At 38.9% G+C, this 22,097-nt stretch overlaps 1 protein-coding gene across 1 annotated transcript in view; it reads left to right on the top strand.

Annotated features, from left to right (window-relative positions):
• Nucleotides 1-22,097, top strand: part of LOC144681750 (FERM domain-containing protein 4B-like) — a 250,803-nt gene that overhangs the window by 220,083 nt on the left and 8,623 nt on the right. Inside the window, exons 12-20 of the mRNA XM_078543692.1 lie at nucleotides 3,182-3,258; nucleotides 7,521-7,659; nucleotides 7,821-7,962; nucleotides 9,843-9,976; nucleotides 10,469-10,588; nucleotides 12,335-12,563; nucleotides 12,772-12,828; nucleotides 13,822-13,975; nucleotides 20,563-20,733. Coding sequence (XP_078399818.1) covers nucleotides 3,182-3,258; nucleotides 7,521-7,659; nucleotides 7,821-7,962; nucleotides 9,843-9,976; nucleotides 10,469-10,588; nucleotides 12,335-12,563; nucleotides 12,772-12,828; nucleotides 13,822-13,975; nucleotides 20,563-20,733 — 1,223 coding nt within the window. The remainder of the gene's footprint in view (nucleotides 1-3,181; nucleotides 3,259-7,520; nucleotides 7,660-7,820; nucleotides 7,963-9,842; nucleotides 9,977-10,468; nucleotides 10,589-12,334; nucleotides 12,564-12,771; nucleotides 12,829-13,821; nucleotides 13,976-20,562; nucleotides 20,734-22,097) is intronic.

Genomic DNA, 22,097 nt, shown 5'->3' with positions numbered 1-22,097 from the left:
TGCTAACTGTGGCACTCATTATGGCATACAGAGTTCCCAATGCTGCACGTGTTCCTGCAAGTTTAATCACATGGTGCTTGAACATGTGACTCTTGTAGTTTGCAAATGCTATTGCATTTATCTTTTTAAAAGGTTGGATCCTCCAGGTGAGTGCTGTCATGAATGGCTCAGAACCACTCTTGAGAGGTAGCAAGTCAGGTAGTATCTGTCCTTTTTTTTAAAAAAAGGAAGATGTTAATGTTTCAGGAATACCCCTTCGTCAGATGCTGACTGACTCGCTAAGTATTTCCAGCATGTTCTAATTTTGTATTAGGTTATAAACAATTAACCATTTTCCGGAGGGAAGGATGGAGATAAACAGGGTTTCATTACAATAGGGTATATGGCACAGAAACAGGCCATTCAGCCCAACCAATTCATGTTGATGTTTATGCTCCACTCAAAGCCTCCGCTCATCTTTCCTCATCTAAATCTACCATCATAGCCATCTATTGCTTTCTCCCTCATATACTTGCCCAGCTTCATCTTAAACACATGTAAAATATTCACTTCAACCACTCCCTGTGGTAGCAAGTCCACATTCTCACCACTCTTTGGGCGAGGGTAGCTGAAACAAGAAATGCCTGCTAACAGGTTAGTGTTAGAACTTGAGAACTTTGTCACAAGGGTTAGAAAATCTTCCCATTCAACTCTAGATAACCCGCAAGCTGATGTTGTAAGGTGGTTGTGGCTAGACAAAGCATCAGGAAACTTACCAATCAGTGTTACTTGTATGTACTTTAAGTTCTAGTTGTGTCCTTGAACACACCACTTTGGGGCCTGTAAACCTTGGCTGTGTCGATGTGTGTCAAGGCTTTCTGGGTTTGATGGGCTGAACTTTTCAGCGGAAGCTGAAGCCCTGCTACCAGGGCTGAAAGCATGAGCCGACTCCTGTCCGGCAGGCAGTGGGACCCTAGGGTGGTAGTTTGCCTGCAGCAGCCAATTAACAGGCCTCCTACAGAATGATCACAAAATTGAGGATGGCAGCCAATCAAAGGGCCAGCAGCACCACTATTAACGCTGGCCATTGTTGAGGCCACATCACTAGGAAGACGGTGTCTCAATGCTGAGTGTCCTCGATGCCATATAAGCTTCTTCGGGGGAACCAGCACCAAGCAGACAGGCCCCAGGTGGGTTGTTGTTATTGCAGCAGCGGCTCCTTGGCAGCCATTGCTGGCAGGGGAGAGAGTGGGTGGGGGCCCAGCTCCTCTGTGGACCATGGAGCACCTATTCCCCTGGGGAACTCTCTGGCAGACTGCCAGGATTTACCTGGCAGTCCCACCATGCGGCAGCAGGCCCTCCCAATGTGGGCAGTATGGTGGTCGGGATGGAAAGTGGGCTTAATTGGGCAGTTAAGTGACTTATTTGACCACCTATCAGATGGTTGCACCTTTAAGGTTCCCACTGCTGGCAAGAAGCCATGGAGGCGGAAAGATGTTGAGCTTCTCTCCTGACGACACCTCCTGCCATATTGCCAGCCCTCCCACCTTCCAGCTTGTCTGTAGTGGACTGGAAAAATTCAGCCCGATATATGGGATGTCTACCTGCAGGTTGAGAGTATACATTACCTACTAGACAAACAGTAGTTGACAATCAGAGAGCTAGTTGACCAAAATATATGTATGTATGGAAATGTGCTAAAAGGTTGGTTTAATACTGATCTAAATTATGTACAACTGACAGAAATGTGTTGCTTGAATTGATTATTTAAAAAAATAAGTTTCAGAAATCATCATAATGAAATTTAATTCTAATCAGAAGGTTAAACATACGTCAGTTTTCTCATCTGTTCATTGTCTAGATATGTTCCCAGCAGTTCTGCCTCCATTATCAGTGAATCTTGTTGCCCCTTTAACAAAGCAACAGTAGGCATATTGACGTAGCTGTAAAGAAAGTAATAATTAAACTGGTGTTCTACTGAACGTCCTGCAGAACCAGTTTGGCTGGTTTCATCGCAGACAGCTGACTTGAAATGACACCACCTTGAAAGTGCCTCAAGTAAGAATTTTTTGAATACAAGCATTCAACAAGGAAAGGAATTCCAGTGTGAGCTGGGTGTTCTGTTAATCTTTTGCTGTGTCAGTTACATTCTCTGTGTCGCTACCGGCATAGCCTAGACCTCTTAAAACCTCAGATTGTGTCTCTTTTTAAAGTGCTAGAAGAAAAGCATATAGTCTCAGGTGAATTCTTTTCCCCTTGCTTGCTTCATGCTAAATAGTTGGATGAGGAGATGGATTCTGGGAGGTAACTTCCTATTTTAAAAAAAGTAGATGACGATGTTGGCATTATTAGATGGTAGGAGGAGTAAATGTGCGAAAGCTTGAAACTCGCTTAGAGGAAGCTGAAACCAGACTAAAGATGCAGTACGAGGAAGGTTCCTATGGTTTTAAGCACAGGCAGCAAGTGGTTCCTAGGAGCCTTGTGAAAAGGAAGCATGCACATGAAAATACATGTTACACTTCACCCTTTGTAACTGGTGAGTTGATTTGCGAGTGCAAATAAACTTTTTTTTAATGGCTGTGGTGCCTCAGGCTTTTTGTGTAGTCAATGGTGTGGTTTCAATTTTGGTGTCAACAGTTTGTATCAGGAAGTAATAGGGAGCTGCGACATCTAGAGATGAAGAAAAGATTTTTTTTAAAAGTTACCTGTGACTTTGCTACAGGTTTATTAAATTGCCAGGTTGGAAGTTTCTCTTCCCTTCAATAGAAAGTTCATCCTGATACTTTTAAGGTTTCACAAAATGTCTTTTTTTTTTATTACCCCGAGAGGATTTTGTAAGGCAAGTCACTTCATAAAGCAACTGAATGGTCAGTAAATGGAATACACATTGCTGATTTAAATGGTAACTAGCTCACTGCAAGAGTGAGTTGGCAAAGTGTGTTGACAATGAAGCACATGAAAAGGGAAGATGTTAGTAATTGGGAAGAGGAAGTCATTGTACATGCTCTATCTTTACAGTAACACAGACAATTTATTGAATGGAGAGTTGTGATAATGATGGTTAGTCCTGTTTTAGGATTTCCAGTATCCATTTATTTTAAATGCTGTACCTTTTTTCACCCTAACCATTCAGAGTTCCTTTTATTCACTGGGATTATCATTGTACATTGTAATTTATGCCTGCTCTTTTACTTGTATTTAGATATTCCAGTGGAAACAGCTTGAAAATTTATACTTCCGCGAAAAAAAGTTTGCAGTTGAAGTTCATGATCCTCGCAGGTAAGATGTTTTCTTTGATATCATAACTTTTATCTATTAGTTATTGAACATGTTGCAACATGTTTAATAAATGGGTTTTGTTACAAATGTGTTCATAGAATGTAAGTAATTATTTTTTGAAATTGAAGATTAATATTGTCTAGAGTAATGGATTATCTAAAATTTGAATTCACTTAATCGGCTTGAGCGCAATTAACCTACAGCAATATAGTAATTTTTGGCTGTACTTTTTTTTTAGCTAGTTTATTGCTTTTTTTTGCACTTGTAGTTGCTATTGTTCTAGTCATATCCCTTCTCGCTGACAAACATTTGCTCCCTGTCCTCAGCACATTTATTTTAATGCATCCTCATGCTTATCTTCAAATGCCTCTATGTCTGTACCCTACCCTTCAATTACCTCCAGCTATATGTATGTGCCCCACCCCTGGAATTCTGTTCCTCTGGCTCTGGTCTTTTTGTGAGTTCCCTCTTCCTTAGCCCCACCATTGAGGGAGGGCTGCACAGTTGAGTGTGCCATCTTTCTGAGGCCATGAGAGTCCCCTACAGTGTACGTTAAAGATCCTGCAGCATTATTTTGAAGAGAAGGAGGGAAGTTCCCCTGGCGTTCTGGCTGAAATTTATCACTGTACCAACAACACTAAAACACAGCTGGCCATTATTGCATTGGTGTTTGGGGGAGGGCCTTGCTATGCCCAAATTGGCTGCCACTTTTCCTAACAGTGACTCCACTTCTTAAAAAAAAAAGTACCTGTGCTTAATTAGCTGTAAAAATCTTTAGGACATCCTGAGGTTGTTAAAGGTGCTACATAAATCGACCACCAGCCAACTTGAGTGTTCCCTCCCTCAACTTCTCCACCTTTCCTCCTTGAAAACCCTTCTCAAAGTATAATCTTTGCACCAAGCTTTTGGAATATTCTTTATATTAAAGATACTATCTAGATGAAATTGGTTGGACATTAGCTCTGCCACACCAAAATTAATATTTTAACTGTTCATAACCACAACAGCCTCTAACCTTCATAGACTTGAGTTCATGCAAAACTCTAGCATTTTATCCTACATCAAGTTACATTTGCCTCTGTCATGTACCCTCATTGTCCTACATTGGTTCCTTGCCCTCCAACTGCTCAAATTTAAAATTCTTACCTGAGTGCTTAAATTTTATTGCGGCCTTGTCCTTCTTGGGTTTAACCTCCTCCAGTCCTCTTATCTGCCTCTTGAGCACCTACCACTCCTCTGTTTCCATTCCCTCCACTAATTAATGGCTTTACCTTCAGCTGCCTATGTCGCATTCTTTAGATTTACCTTCATATGCCTCTCCCTTTCTCCTTGATATCCACCTCTGTGATCAAAACGTTTGTGGCTTGGTGTCAGTTTCCCTTTTGGCTCTGTGAAATATCTTTGGATATTTTTCTCTGTTAAAAGCACTATATAAATGTCGGCTGTTGCCTGTGAATGCAGGAAGGAAACAAACTATAATTATTACATGCATTTGTATGTAAAAAAAAAAAGCCTGTATTCATTCACTGGGAACATGTGGTGTGTACCAGGGGATAATGTGGAGGACACTACCTATCCTTCTACTGAGAAATTCTCTGCAAAATTAGAAACACCCTTCCAATGGATTGGATGAATTTTCAGAGCAAATTATTTCTTTTTAAAAGCATACGTTGCTTTTAGAAATGGTCGCCAGTTCTAGTATGGAGCTATCTGTGTGAGTTTTGATCATTGTTTTCATCCATATTTTAATAGTTTATACGATCTTTATCGCATGCAGCTATGCAGGCTTTAGCACTAAGTTTGTGTTTTAAATTTTATTTTTATGCTGCCTAAGCAGCTGCAATCTGTTTTCTACATTCCATTTCTGTTGCCAGATTTATTTCTGGGGAAAGTAGCATAACAAATGCTCCCATTTTACTGGCTTCTGGCCAGTTCAAGCCTAACTGCTGAAGAAACTAATAAATTTTCAGGAAAATGTGATTTATTCAGCAGTTATCAGAGTGGGTTGTTGGGAGGGGGTGGAGTTGGTGAAATAAAAGCAATAAGAGGAGTTTTAATTGTTTGCATTCTACATCTGTGTTTTTGTATGCTTCATGACCTGTAGGTATGTTAAATATCTTGCGAAGGTTACTTTGGTCATGTGTTAAGATGGTTGATAATTACAGTTTCTGTCTTGATGGTGGCTGGCACAAGTTCATCTGGAATGCTGCCTGTTTCAATGCAGCGAGTGAAAGGAGAGGAGTCCCACTGATAGCCTTCTGCCTAACAATTCAAAGTGGCAGTAACTTGTAAGCTGCATCCATTTGTCCACTATCAGTTCCAACTGCAGAATGGCATAGAGAAAATCCAGTAAAATACATTTTTCCCTCCTGCATGTATCTAGTGTGCACTTGAAAATGACAGAGCTGCTTATGTGCTCCAAGTGTTTAATTCATATGTTGTAGCATTATGAGGCTAGATACAATTTTAATCAATTCCTATATTTTAGAATGTAGTCACTGGGGTTTCCTGCTCTTCTTGTTTATATTTTTAAGCCAGCTGTTTGGAAATTAAGATAATAAATGCTTCATAGAGGAAGCACAGCTGGTGCATTTTCCTGAAATCTAAGTCTAAAATTTCGTAAGGTTTGATCACTGGGCCAGCATTAGCCCTTCACCTAACCCGTAAAAGCACAGTTCGTGTCATTTAGTCCTTGAAATAACATTGAAAGCAGCTAGGGAGAAGCCTATGGTCCACGCCATCTGGCCCTTTCAGTTGAAGGAGGAGTTTTAAAAAGCACAAGAGAAATCTAACTGGTTTAACAAAATAAAAGTTAGATGCATTTCAGTCTGCTTTCAAAACAATAGAAAACATGCAGTTAATACCAGCACTTCACTTTCCAAATGTTTAATTGAAGGTTATGGTCTCCAATGCCGTTCTCTAAATTTTCACCACTGCTTGTCCAATTATCCAAAGAAATTAAGATTTGCACTTATATAGGGCCTTTCTCAATCTTACGATGTTCCCAGGTACTTAACAGTCAATGAAGTACTTTTTGAAGTGTAGTCCCTGTTGTAATGTAGGAAATGCAACAGCCAATTTGCATGCAATTTTTTGCATCCATTTTAGAAAGGAGATAGTGCCCAGTTTAACATCTCACCCAAAAAACTCTGGCAGCGCAGCACACCCTCAGTGCTCCACTGAACCGTCAGTCTAGATTTTTATGCTTAAGTCTCTGCAATGTGTCTTGAACCCACAACCTTGTAACTCGGAGGCAAGAGTGCTACCAACGAAGCCATGGTTGACACAAGAGCAGAAATTTCCTCTATCTTTAACTTAATATTGAGAAGACCAAAACCACTGTCTTCAGTCCCTGCCACAAAATTCATTCCCCTAGCCACTGACTCCAGCCATCTCCCTGACAACTGTCTGAGGCTGAACCAGACTGTTTGTAAGCTTGGTGTCATGTTTAACCCCAAGATAAGCTTCCAACCACACGTCCACACCATAACATAAGAATTCCTATTTTTGCCTCTTTAACATCACCCCTGTCTCAGCTCTTCTGCTGCTGAAACCCAAATTCATGCGTTTGTTACCTTTGCCTATTATTCCAATGCTCTCCTGGCTGACCTCCCATCTTCCACCTTCCATTAACTTGAGGTCATCCAACACCCTGTTGCACACATCACATTAAGTCCCGTTCACCCATCACCCCGTGCTCACTGAATTACATTGGCTCCAAGTTAAGCAATGCCTCAGTTTCGAACTTTTCACCCTTGTTTTCAAATACTTCTATGCCCATGCCCTCCCTGTCTCTGTAATCTCCTCCAGCCCTACAACTATCTGAGACTTAAGCATACCTCCAATTCTGGTCTCTTGAGCAGGCCCAATTTTAATAATTCTATCATTGACAGCTGAGCCTTCGGCTGCCAAGGCCCTAATCCCTGAAATTCCCTTCTTAAACTTCCCTGCCTCTTTACCTCTCCTTTTTTTTAAGATGGTCCTTAAAACTTACCTCTTTGCCTGAGCTGTTGGCTGTCTGCCCTAATGTCACCTTATTTGGCTTGGTGTCAAATTTTATTTGGTCTTCCTGTGAAGGACCTTGGAACATTTTAACCACATTAAAGGTGCTATGTAAATATTTGTTGCAGTTATAGATCTTCATTTTCTGCTGTTGGGTTCTTTTATATTAATTGTAAATCTCAAGTGAACTAGTTACTCTTGGATCCTTGGAATCTCTTGAAACAGTAACAAATCCTATTGGATGCCTTTTTTTTATTTAGAGTGCCATTGTCAAGAAGAACTTTTGGGCAGACTGGGCTGGTGGTAAACACATGGTATGCAAGTACCTCCCTGATAAAATCTATTTGGGTGATGGCAATAAGTCAACATCAATTCTACCTGGACAGAAAACAAAGCAAAGTAAGTTGTTGATCAGAAAATGGATTGAAATTTGAAAGATGAACATGAGAACTTGAACACCCATTTGGAATGTAATTCATTAACTCTCTGACTCAAATGAAATCCTATTGTGATTTTGGAGAGAAAGTAATTTTAATTCCGATTTCTTTTTGTTCTTGTAGGCAAAGATTCCATCAGCAAGAAGTCTCAGTGATATTGCAATGGACTTGACCGATACAGGAATGCCCAAAGCTTCTAAACTGGCAAACGTGGATGGCAAGAATCCAATTATAACAGCTAGTAATGGCAGCCTAATTTCCTCAGGTAAACTCTTTGCTCTGCATGTTTTCAATATGTCATAAAGTGTGATTCCATTATGAAAGAGGGCAGCTGAGCACTATTGATTTTCTATGCAGTCCTGATTTTACTTCAATTTTTCAATATTTAACAGTTCAGCTTTAGTTCATTCGCATATGTAACTTAGTACCAATAGTGTTTAATTTCCCTTTAACATAAATCTTCATCAAAGAAAATAAATAGAAATTGAAAATAAATTATTAAAGCATCCATAGTTTTTAAAATATGTAAATAATAAATACAATTAACCAAACTGCACACTATCACATGATTTTTTTAAATCTCCAAATCAGTACTAAAAATGTTTTGCACTTCAGGAAAAATCTGTTTAAATTTATGTTAGAATTATGAACAGAATTAACTCATTTTGCCATTATCTCATTAAGTGAACACAAAATGGAAATAATCTTATTCGCTTCACAGTCATTGATTGTTCTCTTTGGCAGGGTTTAGGCTTGTTACAATGCACTCTGTTTTGTTATTACTAATTGTGCGTAATTTAGGCTGTGTGAAATTTAGACCTTATTTGTGCAATTCAGACAGCATTTATCTTCAAATGAATTGTATTTGGATGCTTTCTTAACAGAGTGCCAAATAATTTGATGTGTCTACTCATTCATTCTCTCCCTTATCCCATCTAATAGGGCAGAGGTTGCAAAAATACAGATTAATAATGCCTGAAATGTAGTTTCAAACACACATTTTATTTTGTTAGCAAAAGGCTTAAAGAATGCTGCTGTCTGTTTTGAGGATTCATTGCTCAGTGCATACCTGTTAATCTAGTTTATCTCATCAGGACCACGTTAGAAGCGATAAATCAAAACTCGCTTTGTCAAAAACATGCTTTCCAACTAGTACCTGTAAGTCCTTTGCTTAGAAAGTCAAGTGAGCAACATGACTAATCTCAGGATCAAAAGTACTAACTTTTACATTGTGTCATATTTAAGTTTAAATTGAATATTGCATTTTCACTCTACATACAGCCAAATAAATATATCTGGTGTTGTTTTATGTTTGTAGCCAAACGTAAATTTTGTATGGAACAAAATGAGATTTGGCAGGCTTTAGAAAGATTCACTACTTTTAAAGCTAACCTGTGCAATGCCCATTGACTATGCTGAGGTCAAGTAAAACCTTGCATTACTTGTAGCTTTGCTGTTGCTCCTACAGATGCTCAGCCATCTGTGAAAATCAATATGTGGAGACAACTTAAGAGAATAATGCGCTGTATTGATTTCAAGTTCCAGTTAATGGATCTTTTTAGATATAAGGAACTGAAAAAAGTTATATCTAAGTGGATTCAGTATTGATATTTTTATATACACAAATTCAATATAGGCAAGTATATTTTGCAAATATACTTTTGTGTTCATGACTTACAATTTTTCACACGCTCAATTTTATTTTGTAATAAACATTTCAAATAGCTACTGAAGAACAATTGGGAATTAAGGATCTTTTTCAATTCTCAGATGGCTCCATTGTACAAAAAGGGGTTTCCTCTGATTTTAAAATCAAGTGAAAGCTCTCAAATTGGTTGCAAGGTTGCAAGCTAATTTCTACAACTGATATATGTGCCAAATGATTTATGAAAATCTGCCTAGCAGCACATGGACGTGGTATGCTTACAAGCTGGTAGAGAGAACATCTTTCTCAGCAGATTCTGCATTCTGCTTCTGCTGACCACAAAGACCTTTAGAGATCCTGCAGAGAGTGCATCTGTTGCTAAAGCTATTCTGTATTTTGCACTTTTGAACAACATAAAGTCACCAATGCTGCATATGATAATTTTCATGTTTTTCTTATTACTTAGATGTCAGTAGTAATTATAGTGTGCATCCATTTAGGCTCTCAGGACTCTGAAGTCAGTGATGAGCAAAAGAAAGAAAAGCTAATTGAATTGAAGCAGCGTCAGAGTGTACTGCAAGATACTCTCAATCAAAAAATGGAAGAATTAAAGAAAATTTGTTTACGAGAAGCAGTAAGTATAACCTTGAAATCGCATGTTTTATGGCTTCATGACTATACTGCTTTAAATAGTTCTTTTCAAAACAAATGTTCAATCATCTTGTCTCTTTTATGATTACTTTGTGTCACCTGGTTGACACAGTTGGTGTAACACTATCCTGAGCTAGAAAGTTATGGGTTGAGAGCACAAAATCTTGACTGACAATCCAGTGCAGTACTGAGGGAGTGCTGTACTTTTGAATGTTCACTCTTTCGGAAGAGATGTTAAACCAAGGCTTTCAGCTGGATGTAAAAGATCCCATGCCATTATTTTGAAGATGACCAAGGGGTTGTTCTCCCCAGTGTGTGACCAGTGTTTATCACTCGACCAACACATAAAACCAGATGATCTGGGTATTATCACATTGCTGTTTTCAAGACTTAGTTATGCACAATTGGCTGCAGCACCTCCAACATTATAACAGTAAATAGATTTATTGTAATTTTTCGTGTGTCCCCATTATAGGAATTAACAGGCAAGCTACCAAAAGAGTATCCACAGACATCAGGAGAAGAGCTTCCACATGTTAGACGTCGAGTGGGCACAACTTTCAAATTGGATGACACCCTCCTTCAAAGTGAAGAAGCAAGTATTGAATGCGCAATAGGTCCGATAAGGAATGGCCAAACAAGTCTTGCAATAGAAAAATTGCCATTTCTAATGTCTACCCTATTTTTATGAAGTGGAGTGGAACTGTTTTCTTTTAATTTTCTTATCACCATCTACTGAACAAAGGGAGGTTTGTGCTTGAGTATTGTTCCAAAGGCTCTGTGACACTCCAGTGCATAACTCAAGTTGTGGCCTTTATGAAGTTCTAGCTCATAACTGCAACCCGCCCCCCCCCCCCCCCACCCCCCACCCCCCCCTCCCCGCTCCCAAACTCATAAAATGCACTTCCTGGGTGATCAGTGGATAAATCATCAGAGATGGGAGTTTTTTTCTCTCCCTTCCCAAGCACAGGGTAAACTGAGGCACTTTTATTTCATCTGATTTCAGCTGGACTAACTCTCTACGGACCAGGGATCACATGTTTACCCTTTCTGCCCTGCATGAATCAAATAGTGGCTAACTTACTGAATCATTGGTGATGCTACCTTTTCATCTTGGCATACCAGCAGAGAACTGTCATTGGAATGGAATGCTTATGTTGCAATTATATTGACACATTGTTAAGGGTGTGTCCCTGTGTGCCACAAACTAGTTATATTCTATCTGGAAAAACTTATTTCTTGAACATACTCAGGAACACATTCACCTGCTTCTCATTTTTGGCCATATTTTATATCCTTACTTATTTTGTTTAAAATGCAAAAATTTGAAGCAACATTGGATTTTTACATGCTCCTTTCATGTCACTGGTTCAATACATCACACCCATTCTGCCTTCTTGATAGATTCCTGTGTGATACTTAAATGCTAAAAACTTTGAATTAGAATAATATATATTTCATGGGCAGGATTTTGCCCTTGGCGGGGGTGCTCAGTGGGGGCGGTCGGGAAGCTGACTGCCACCCGTGATTGGCTTCGTACTGCAGTTTCACACGAGTGGGCCAATTAAGGCCCACACTTAGTGAATTGCGAACGGCAGCGCTCAGCGCCGCCTGTGTGGGTGGGGGGGGTGCGAGCCAGCCTAGCATGAACTTCACGCGTGCGCGAGAAAAAGTGCATCAATCTCCCTGAGGCATGGAACTGACTCAGGGAGATTGAAGTGCTGAGTAAAAAAAAAATGAAGAGAATAAAAATTTAATAAAACGTGGCCCCTCATGTGAGCCTGTCACATGAGCTGGGACATGTTTTTAATTCAAAAATAAAGTTTTTACTTAATGTTTATTTGCTTTAAGAAACCTCATCCTGCTCATGGATGAGGTTTCCTAAAAAATGCAAAGGCCACTTGGCCTTTTCGCCTGCCCACCAACTGTAAAGTCTAATTAAATTCAAATTTACGCTGCACGCCAACCGTAAGGCCCTTAATAGGCCTTTTAATTATTGGCAGGCGAGCAGCCGACTCAGGCATGCGCCCACCAAATGAAATATCACGAGACTGCACGATGATGTCAGGACGCACGCCTGACATCATCGTGTGTCATTTTACACTCGGGCGTGTTGGGCGCGCCCCCGCATGCTGAGTGTAATATTCTGCCCCATGTTTCATTTTTGTTGACAGAAAAACTACAGATGAGCCCAATTGGAGATATTTACAAGTGCTGTATTAAAAGGATAGTAAAATGACAGATAATAAAGTGATTTATTTCTAAAGGATTTGCAAACATTTCTGGTTAAAGATGAGATAATTATATAAATTGATAATTTTTCCATCTAACAACTTTTTAGGATCCATACTTGCATGATTTGGAGAAGAAGTTTGCTATTCAACAGAAGATTGTGGAAGCTGCAAGAAAACTAGCCAGTGACCATGAAATGTGCAAGAATGTTAAAAAGAAGAGAAAACAGGACTATGTTGATGCTCTAAAAAAGCTTCAAGAGATAGAGAATTCAAGTAATGAATATAGAATAAAATGTGGGAGGAAACCTACTCAAATAACCTCCCTTGTTGTTCCAGGTAATAAGACTGTACAACTAATTGTAATTTAAATGATGAAATTTTAAATATAAATTTGCTTAGCTGAACTCTTTTTACCCTTTCTTAGTGAAATGTTTTCATTAATACATTGCACAGAATTTAAAAGAACATGTCTGCCTTTCAGTAATCATTTGCTGCTACTGATTTGCAACACTTGTGAGAAACATGTAATTTCTTTTCCATCTAGATGAAGTCATTCCCTCGGAGACCAGTTCCTTATCTGACACAAATACAACAGATGATGGTAAGTTGTGAAAGCATACATGCTATAGGCGTTAACTGTACCACCATGTTGAGTTTAGCATCCTTTAACACCAGAGGTCTAGTTTAAACAGTTGTATTTTAATTTTTATCCATCCATAGAATGTGGGCATTACTGACGAGGCCAGCATTTATTGCCCATCTCTAACTGCCCTAGAGAATGTGGTGGTGAACTGCTGTTGACCATGTGGTGTAGTTACACGTGAAATGCTGTTTGGTTGGGAGTTCCAGGATTTTGACATAGCAATGATGAAGGAATGGTGATGTCTTTCCAAGTCAGGATGGTATGTGATTTGGAGGGGAACCTATAGGTGGTGGTGTTCTTGAATACTGTTGAATTTGCACTCATCCACTAAAGTGGAGAATATTCCATCACACTCCTGACTGGTAGATGGTGGAAAGATTTTGGGAAGCCAAAAATGAGTCTCTTGCTGCAGAATATCCAGCCCCTGACCTGCATAGATACTTCCATAGATATTTGTATGAGGAATTTCAAAATTTTGCATTCCTATGGGGCAAAGCAATTTTTCATGATGCTGCGTATCTTTAAAGTGGCAATTAACATCCTAGTCTAAACTAAAATCAACTGGGGTTCCAACTCTTGGTGACCATCTTATGATCCTTGTTGGATAATTTGTTAATGTAGATGTCTGATGAGATGAGGATTAGACTGAATTATGATTGTGTTCCCTTGGTCAAATAGCTGGCAGACAAACATTCTGGGCTCATGCACAATTTCAAGGAGGAGTGGCAGTACCCATGGATTTATACTGTAGCATGTGTCAATACCTTGATGGTGGCAAAATTAGTAGAATGACCAAATGTATGCAACATACCTCATGGCATGAACTAATCTAAATTTAAGCCATATGTAATAAAACAATAATGCTACAAACTGTGGTGGTGGAATATTCAAATCACTCAAGGATATTTTGAGTTAATCATTTCTACTGTTATCCAATATTTGTTTTTTCAGATGATATGCGTGTTATGCAAAGAAAAAGATCTTTTTCTAGCCAGCAACCTCTGAGGCCGCTTCCGCCTCAGTCTCTTGAGCTTAAACAGAGTCGACAGAGGAGGAGCTCTGCAAGTGAACAGTTTCATGATAAAGGACATATAGGCCAACCTAGGTAAAGCATGCCCTGGTTCATTAAGTATCTGTATGCATCTGTGGCTGTTTGTATTCTCAATGAGAGTCTTTTTCTGGCAAACATTCTTATTTTCTCAATATTTGCTACACTTTTCATAATTAACTTATTCCCAAATCTGCAGCTTTGTTTTTTTTCACATGAAACAGTTAATTGGTCAATCCATAGTTCTGTTCTTGAACCTTTGTCACTTGAATACCAGAATTGGCTTCATCAAAGACTTTGGGTACTTCAAAAATAGCTTTATTAATCATTGAATGTACATTCCTAAATATTGTGTGGCCATTTGAAATTAATTTTTTGACCAAAAAATTCCATGTTAGATTTTTTGTTAAATGGTCTGATGGGAATTTTTGTTATGTGCACACGTTTCATTTTGCGTTAAGTTTGTGACTTTCATTAAAAAGCATTTTAACATTATACAGATATGGTCAGACAAAGAGGCAAAGAACTGCCATCAAGGACATTAATAGCAGCAGTATGTCCGCATGATGTAGAAAGACATAAAGAATTTTTTTTTTTAAAGTTCTAAGCTTTTTTTCAATTGGGATTTTCCCTTGTTTGTTATTGGAGAATGTTCACTCAATTTATAGTGGTTAGCAGAACCTCATGGGTTAGTCTGCAAACCTTGTTAATCAATTCCAATCACAACCATAATTTCAGTTAATAGTCATTTATAAAATCAGAAATTTCGAAATAAAAATAGGTCATTTGGCCACTAGTAACTGTTTTCAATTCCTAATCCAAAGTAGAACTATTAACCAGTGAAGTTATATTCAATATATGTGATTGATCACAATCTTTGGCACATTTTTCTGCACATGATAAAAATATTTTAAACTCAGAGACACCTGAGAGACACTTGGCGCTCTATAATTTTATCTCACTCATGATCGACCTTTGATGAAATGTACATCATTGTTGTGTAATGTTCTGCACAGTGAAAGGGTAAGGCAAAAACTGAGAGCCCTTCACTTGCACTTCCATATTGATGCTGTTCACAGGGATTGGTTGCCTTCATCTCGATCTGTACAGCTGAGTTGCCCTTATGACTCCATAATCAAGAAATATAATGTGGTTGCTCCCTAACAATTTGCTTTCACCTGAAACATCTGGGGAGTTTAACATTCTCTAAGCAGCGATCTTGTAATTTATAATTATGGCCATGGCAAATGGTTTGCACTACTTGCCAGATTTAAGTGGTGGGGAATGTAAATGAAAGTAATTGAGGCCATCCATCACTTATTTTGGATCCTCAGTAGAGGTATCCATTTGTCCATTCTGATCTTTTTGAATATGAAGCGCCTACCAGTAAGTTCAGTGATCTGTTTTGAAATTTGGAAGAATGAAGAATGGTTTGGTTTGTACTGATTTCGATGATGGTTGCTTTGGTGTTTTTGTAGCATGATCTTTCACATGGAAATCTTTGCAAACTTTTCTTACTTCAAGCCAAATTTCAGTTTTTCTTTCCCTGTTCAAACACAAAATTTCATTTTAGTTGAAGTTGGAGGTTGAAATAAAACTGGACTGCCAAAGCGCTGAATGTTTGTAGCTCCTTGTATTCTCCAGAGGACACCTTTCCAGATTCAAAACAACCAATCTGCCTAAAACGAGGCCTCCCCTGGCCTGGTCAGAAATTTGCAGTACCAACCCTGTTGTCGGCACCATGTCTAAAATCTCTTCATTGTTCCTTCCCCCATGATCAATATTAATAGTCTAATGACAGGATGTGTGTGGTGGGGGTTCTGTTCCCTAAATTGTGAGGGTTGTCTCAGCTGCTACGTTGGAATACCAGGTTGTCCCACATTCCAGGCATTGTTGTTTAAAATTTCAAAATCACTTTTTAAAATAATGTTTTCATATCAAAGCATATGCAGACAAAAAGGTGAGTAACAATGGTTGGAATCATGCTTATGCTGTGAAAATGACAGCTGATAGGATGCACTGGAAGAACCATAATCTGGACTAGCTGCTGATGCAATATAATTAAAGCAAAATACTGCAGATGCCAGAAATCTGAAATAAAAACAAAGTGCCAGAAACATTCAGAAGGCCAGGCAGCATCTGTGAAGAAAGAAACAGAGTTGGTATTTTGAGTCAAAAATTACTCTTCCTGAAAAAAATCAATGGACTCAAAAGGTTACCTCTGTTTCTCTCTCCATAAACCCACTAACATTTCCAGCACTTTGTTTTTATTCCAGCTACTGGTGCAAACAGGCAAGAAAAAAATCATCCTCTTATATTTCAACAAGTATTTTGTAACACAACTAGTTCCAAACCTCAGTTGTAGTGAATATGAATGTCAGACGTTAAATGTAAGCTTGAACTCATCCAAAGCTCTGCCGCCTGTATCCTCCAACGCACACCATCCCATTCACCTATCTGCCCTATGTTCGCTGGCCTACATTGGCTTCTGATTCAACAGTGCCTTGGTTAAAAATTTGCATTGTTGATTTCAAATCCCTCCATGGCCTCACCTCTCCCTGCCTATGTAATTTCCTCCAGCTCAAAAACCCTCTGATAACATTGCACTCCTCCAATTTTGGCCTGTTGCGCACCACTAATTTAATTGTTCCACCATTGGCAGTAGGCCTTCAACTGTCTAATCCCTAAATTATGAGATTCTCCCCGTCCCACTCCCCAGAATGAAAACCTTCCACCTGTTTACCCCACACTCCTCCTTTAAGACATTCCTTGAAGCCTAACTCTTTTCTTTCGCATCTCCTTACAGGCTTTGTGTCAAGTTTTGTTGATAATGCTCCTGGGAAGGACTTAGGATCGTTTTACTCTGTTAAATGCCATGTTTTCAAATCTAAGCTTCTTTTTGTAGATCAGTTCTTGAAGTTTATGCAGTTGCCTGATACTGAACATCTGTAAATTAAATCCTATTGTTTATGCCTCGTCAGAACCAGATGATTTGTATTTTGTTCCTGTAATGTAACATGTGTTGCCTATTAGCTGTTCATTTTTTTTACTTATACTAGAAGTAAACTTACAAGACTATAAAGTCTAAATAAGGCAAAAAACTGAAATAAGCAATTGAAAAGCCGTTGTGCATAATCTGGGAATCATTTGTAAACTGGGTCGGTTGTTCTACATGTTATGGCACAGTTTGCATTGGTGCAGAATGCTGAAGAACAGTTAGGTCAATTTTTTTGTACAAAAGTTTACGACAACATAAACGTGCATTACTGGTTCAGTTGATAAGAGCCTCTTACCCTTTGAAGGGCAGCTTTTAATTAACAATCTATAACTATTGCTGATATTGTTGATTAAATATTTGACACAATTAACAGAAAAGCAGAATCTGTATGCTTGCCTGACACTGGTCTTATAGAATTATATTCTATTGTGTCTGGGATTTGGATAATCAGATCAGTATTTATCACTGTGTTAATCTTTCTATCCTTTTTGTTGCCTGCTGTTGCCTTCCTGTGGAGAAAAAAAGTAATCATTTGAGTCAAATCTGTGCTTTAATTGTACGAGGGTGCCTCCTGGCCCACTTGCTGTGCATCCACCTTATTTATACTGCAGGGCGTTTTCAACACAGTCATAAGACCATAAGACATAGGAGCAGAAATTAGGCCATTCGGCCCATCGAGTCTGCTCCGCCATTCAATCATGGCTGATAAATTTCTCAACCCCACTCAGAATAAGTATAACTGTTTTAAAAGCAGAGATGTGTAACTTTATTTCTGACAGCTGTACCTTCATCCAAGGAGGCAAAACCTCAACTCTCCCTTCGTAACCATGGTTTTGCATACCTAACCTCATACTGATTAATCTATGCCGTACATGTTCTATGGCTTTAAAGTCCTTTCTGTAATGGATGCCCAAAATTGGACACAGTGGTCTAACCACCAATGTTTTGCACAAAGTTGCAATTATTCCTTTACTCGTATGCTCTCTGTCAAGTTATTTATAATCCCAAAATACTCCTGACCTAATCCACTCTCAATTTAAGGGTGTTATGTCATTGAACCCCTAGGTCTCTGCTAATAGATAGCCATCAGCACTTTTCCATTGAGTCTCCCTCCTATTCCTTGTTTTTCCTCCCAAACTGTATTGCCGTGCACACTTATTTAGATTAAATTTCATCTGCTACCTGTTTGCCTATTAGGCTAACCTGTCTCTCTCAGGTATTTTACAATCCTCCTTCCTGTTTACTAATCTACTTTTGGGTCATCACATTTTGAAATTGTGTTCCTTATACCCAAGTCCAAATTATGTTCATAAACCACAAGAGAAGGTACAGCACTAACATTGGGTTCCTTTGAACACTTTTATAGCCACCCATCTACTTTAACTAGAAGTTACAACCACAGAAACAGGCCATTCAATCCACCCAGTCTCTTTAAACGTTTACCAACCATGCAAGCAAAAAGTTCTAATCACATCTACCTACTCTGTTCCCATATTTCTTCAATGTCCCTTTTCCTTTAATTTCCTAATAACCAGTGGCTTGAGACATATTATCGAGTGCTTTCTAAAACTCCATTAATATTACATCTGCATTCTCTTTATCCAATCAATCCCTTCTTTTAAAAAAAAATCAATTTGCCATAAACAAATCCAATTTGGCTGTCCTTGATTAACGAGTGTATTTCTAAATGTTCACTAATTTGCCTGGATTTATGGATTGTAAGAATTTGCCCACAACTGACATTTGCCTAACTGCTCCATAGACATCCCCCATCTTGAATAATGTTATTACATCAGCTAATATCCAGTCCCATGGCACAATTTTCATATTTAAAATGAATTGAAAGCTTGTGCCCAGAACGTCTGCCTTATCCTCTCTGACCTCCTTCAGCAGCCTCGGGTACCTGCCATCAGAGTAATTTATCCACCTTGAGTTATTTTTTCTGCTGTTATTTCCCATTCTTTTATCCTCCTCGACTATATGTACATTCTTATTACCAACAGCACTAGTAAAATCAAGTGTAAAATATTTCTATAACATCTCCAATGTTCCTTGATCCTCTACAATTAAACTCCCCTTTCTTTCCAAAGTGGTCCTGCTCTCTTTGGCCTTTTATATGCTTATAAAAAGCTTTACTATTTTTCTCACGTTTTTCACATTCCTTTTTCACCCTTCTAATCTCTCCTTTCACCTCCCCAATTTACTTTCCTACATTCTGCTCATTATCAATGATATTGTTGGCCTCAATTTTATTTTGCCTCCCTTTTTAAGTTTCAATTTAGCTTTAATCTGTTTTTATCCATGGGAATGTTTTCTTTGATGCACTCCCTTTTTTGCCTTGTCAAAATGTATTTATTTTGTAATCTATGCATTTCATATTTGAAGAGTGCCCACTGCTGATCCATCAACTTGTTTTTAATTTTATTTGCCCAGTTAGTTTGGACCAGACCCCTCTTGCCTTATTGAACTTTGCATTTTTCCAGTCCAGTGCCTTATCCTTGACTTTGATTTCTACTTGCCAATTGTTCTCCTGTCAGTCATTTGCCCTACTTTATTTCCCTGAATGAAAATCAAGCAATGGTTCTGTCCTTGTTGGACAAGAAACATACTGATCTCCAAAGCAATCATTTCCACTTCTAGTTGATTAATTTGATTAAGTTGGAGGATTTTTGGTTCAATGCCAGTTAAAACTGCTGGGAACTGTGACAGCAAGATTACATTAAACTGCTTCTAAGAGAGCCTCCGAAGCAAAAGTTCTTCCCTCGGGTTTAGGTTAAAATTGCCGGTGTTTCACTGTTCCTAGGCAATTCCTGTTGGTGATTTCTGACACTGAACTGAAAAGGGAACTGCTGTGCATTCTATTTCACTAACATTTAGTTGGAAAAAAATCATATTGGGCAGAGTTTTGCCCTTGGCGTGGGGGGGCAATCGGGAAGCTGACTGCTGCCCGCGATAGGCACCACACTGCGATTTCACGCTGGCGAGCCAATTAAGGCCCGCCCAGCGTGAAATGCGAGCAGCAGCACTACCTGTGCGGGTGGGGGGAGGAGGGCAAGCGGGCCGAGTGTGAACTTCGTGCGAGTAAGCACTGCATAATCTTCCTGAGACTCAGAGCTGCCTCAGGGAGATGAAGCACTATTTAAAAAATAAATAAAAATAAAGATGTCATAAAACATGTACCCTCATGTGACTCTGTCACATGAGCAGGGACAAGTTTTTAATTCAAGTGTAAAATTTTTATTTGATTTTTATTTGCTTTAGGAAACCTCATCCCGCCCATGGATGAAGTTTTCTAAAAGTGCAAAGGCCACTTGGCCTTTTCGCCTGCCTGCCAGATGGGCAGCATAAATTTGAATTTAATTACCTTTTTAATGGCCTTAACAGGCCTTTTAATTGTCGGCGGGCACGCGCAGACTATCGCGGGACTGCGCGATGATGTCGAGGCGCTCGCCCGACATCATCATGCATCATTTTACACTTGGCCGGGTTGGGCACGCGCCCACCCACCAAGCTTAATATTCTGCCCATTAAGTAGGTATTCATTTTTGCTTTTATGACAATATTGTATTTTCTTGCCATTAGAATTATCAAAAATTGACTGTCAAAGTTGCTACTATAACCAATTTGAAATTGGAATGTATTACAGATACAGCAGTAATGAAGGTTACTACCTGCAGGATATTGTGCATGGCCCGAGAGAACTGAGCTCAACACATAGCAGCCCTTACAGAACACAGGGGAGACAATGCCATGGAGGAAGAAGTATGCCAGCTACTCCAGTTTTGACTCGTAATGCTTACAGCAGTAGTCAGTTACGGTATGTCCTTGAAGTCATTGAAAGTGCTCTGAAAACTGGCACCCATAGCACAACTAACTTGATTGAGTTCTTTGAAGTAACAGAAGGCGTTGATGTGGCAGCATGGGTATGAAGTTGGCAAAAGGACAGAAAGCAGAGCAGTGGTGTTTTTCAGACAACAGGGAAGTATATAGTGGTGCCCCCGAGAGATTATCACTGCTCTTTTGATGTGTTTGTTAGTGACTTGGACTTGGGTATACAGGACAAAGTTTCAAAGTTTGTAGAGGACTCAAAACTAATAAACAATGAGAAGGGTAATAGACTTCAGGAGGACATAGATTGGTGAAATGGGCAGGCACATGGCAGATGAAATATAATGCAGAGAGGTGTGGCATGATGCATTTTGGTGGGAAAATGAAAGAGAGCCAATATAAACAAAATGGTTACTAAGATAATAGCAAAATACTGTGGATGCTGGAAATCTGAAACAAACATGGAAAATGCTGGAAAAATGCATCACATTTCCGCTTCTCTTCAGCTCTGAAGAAGGGTCATACAGACTCGAAATGTTAACGCTGTTTCTCTCTTCACAGATGCTCCTAGACCTGCTGGGTTTTTCCAGCATTTTCTGTTTTTGTTATAAATTAAATGGTACAATTTTAAAGGAGGTACAGGAACAGAGAGATCTGAGGATGTATATACAAAAATCTTTTGAAGGTGCTCGGACAAATTGAAATGGCTGATGAGAAAGCCTCTGGGATCTTTGAATGTATTAATCGTGAAACGGTGTACAAAAAATAAACTACTGGTTAGGCCTCAGCTGGAGTATTGTGTTCAATTCTAGGCACCACACTTTAGGAAAGATATCAGTGTCTTGTAGAGTTGTAGAAGAGATTTACCAGAATGGCACCAGGGTTGAGTGACTTCAGTTGCATGGAGAGGTTGGCAAAGTTATAGTTTCTCTCCTTAAAGCAGAGAAGGATAAGGGGAGATTTAATAGAGCTGCTCAAAATTATGAGTAAATAAAGGGAGAATGCATCCATTGCAATAAGTATTAATAACCAGAGATACAGTAATTGGTAAAATAACTAGAGATGAGTTGAGAATATTTTTACATACACTGCAGCTCATACAGCTCTAATACCCAAAGGGGTGATTAAATAACTTTCAAAAAGCAATTGGTTAAATTGTTACAGGAAAATATTTGGAAGTTATGGGAAAATGGCTCTTAATTGTAGGCACAGGCACAATGGATGAAAAGGCCTCCTTTTGTACTGTATCATTCTACATCATTCTATGAACTAATCATGTTGGGGAACTGTGTAAAATAAGTGCCAACACTTATGTAAATTTATTTTTATGTTTCTATAGTCTATCTTTTTGTT

The sequence above is a fragment of the Cetorhinus maximus genome, chromosome 6 (assembly GCF_964194155.1).
Source record: "Cetorhinus maximus chromosome 6, sCetMax3.hap1.1, whole genome shotgun sequence".
NCBI lineage: Eukaryota > Metazoa > Chordata > Chondrichthyes > Lamniformes > Cetorhinidae > Cetorhinus > Cetorhinus maximus.
The sequence above is the reverse complement of the archived record's forward strand: the minus strand, read 5'-3'. Positions and strand labels throughout refer to the sequence as shown.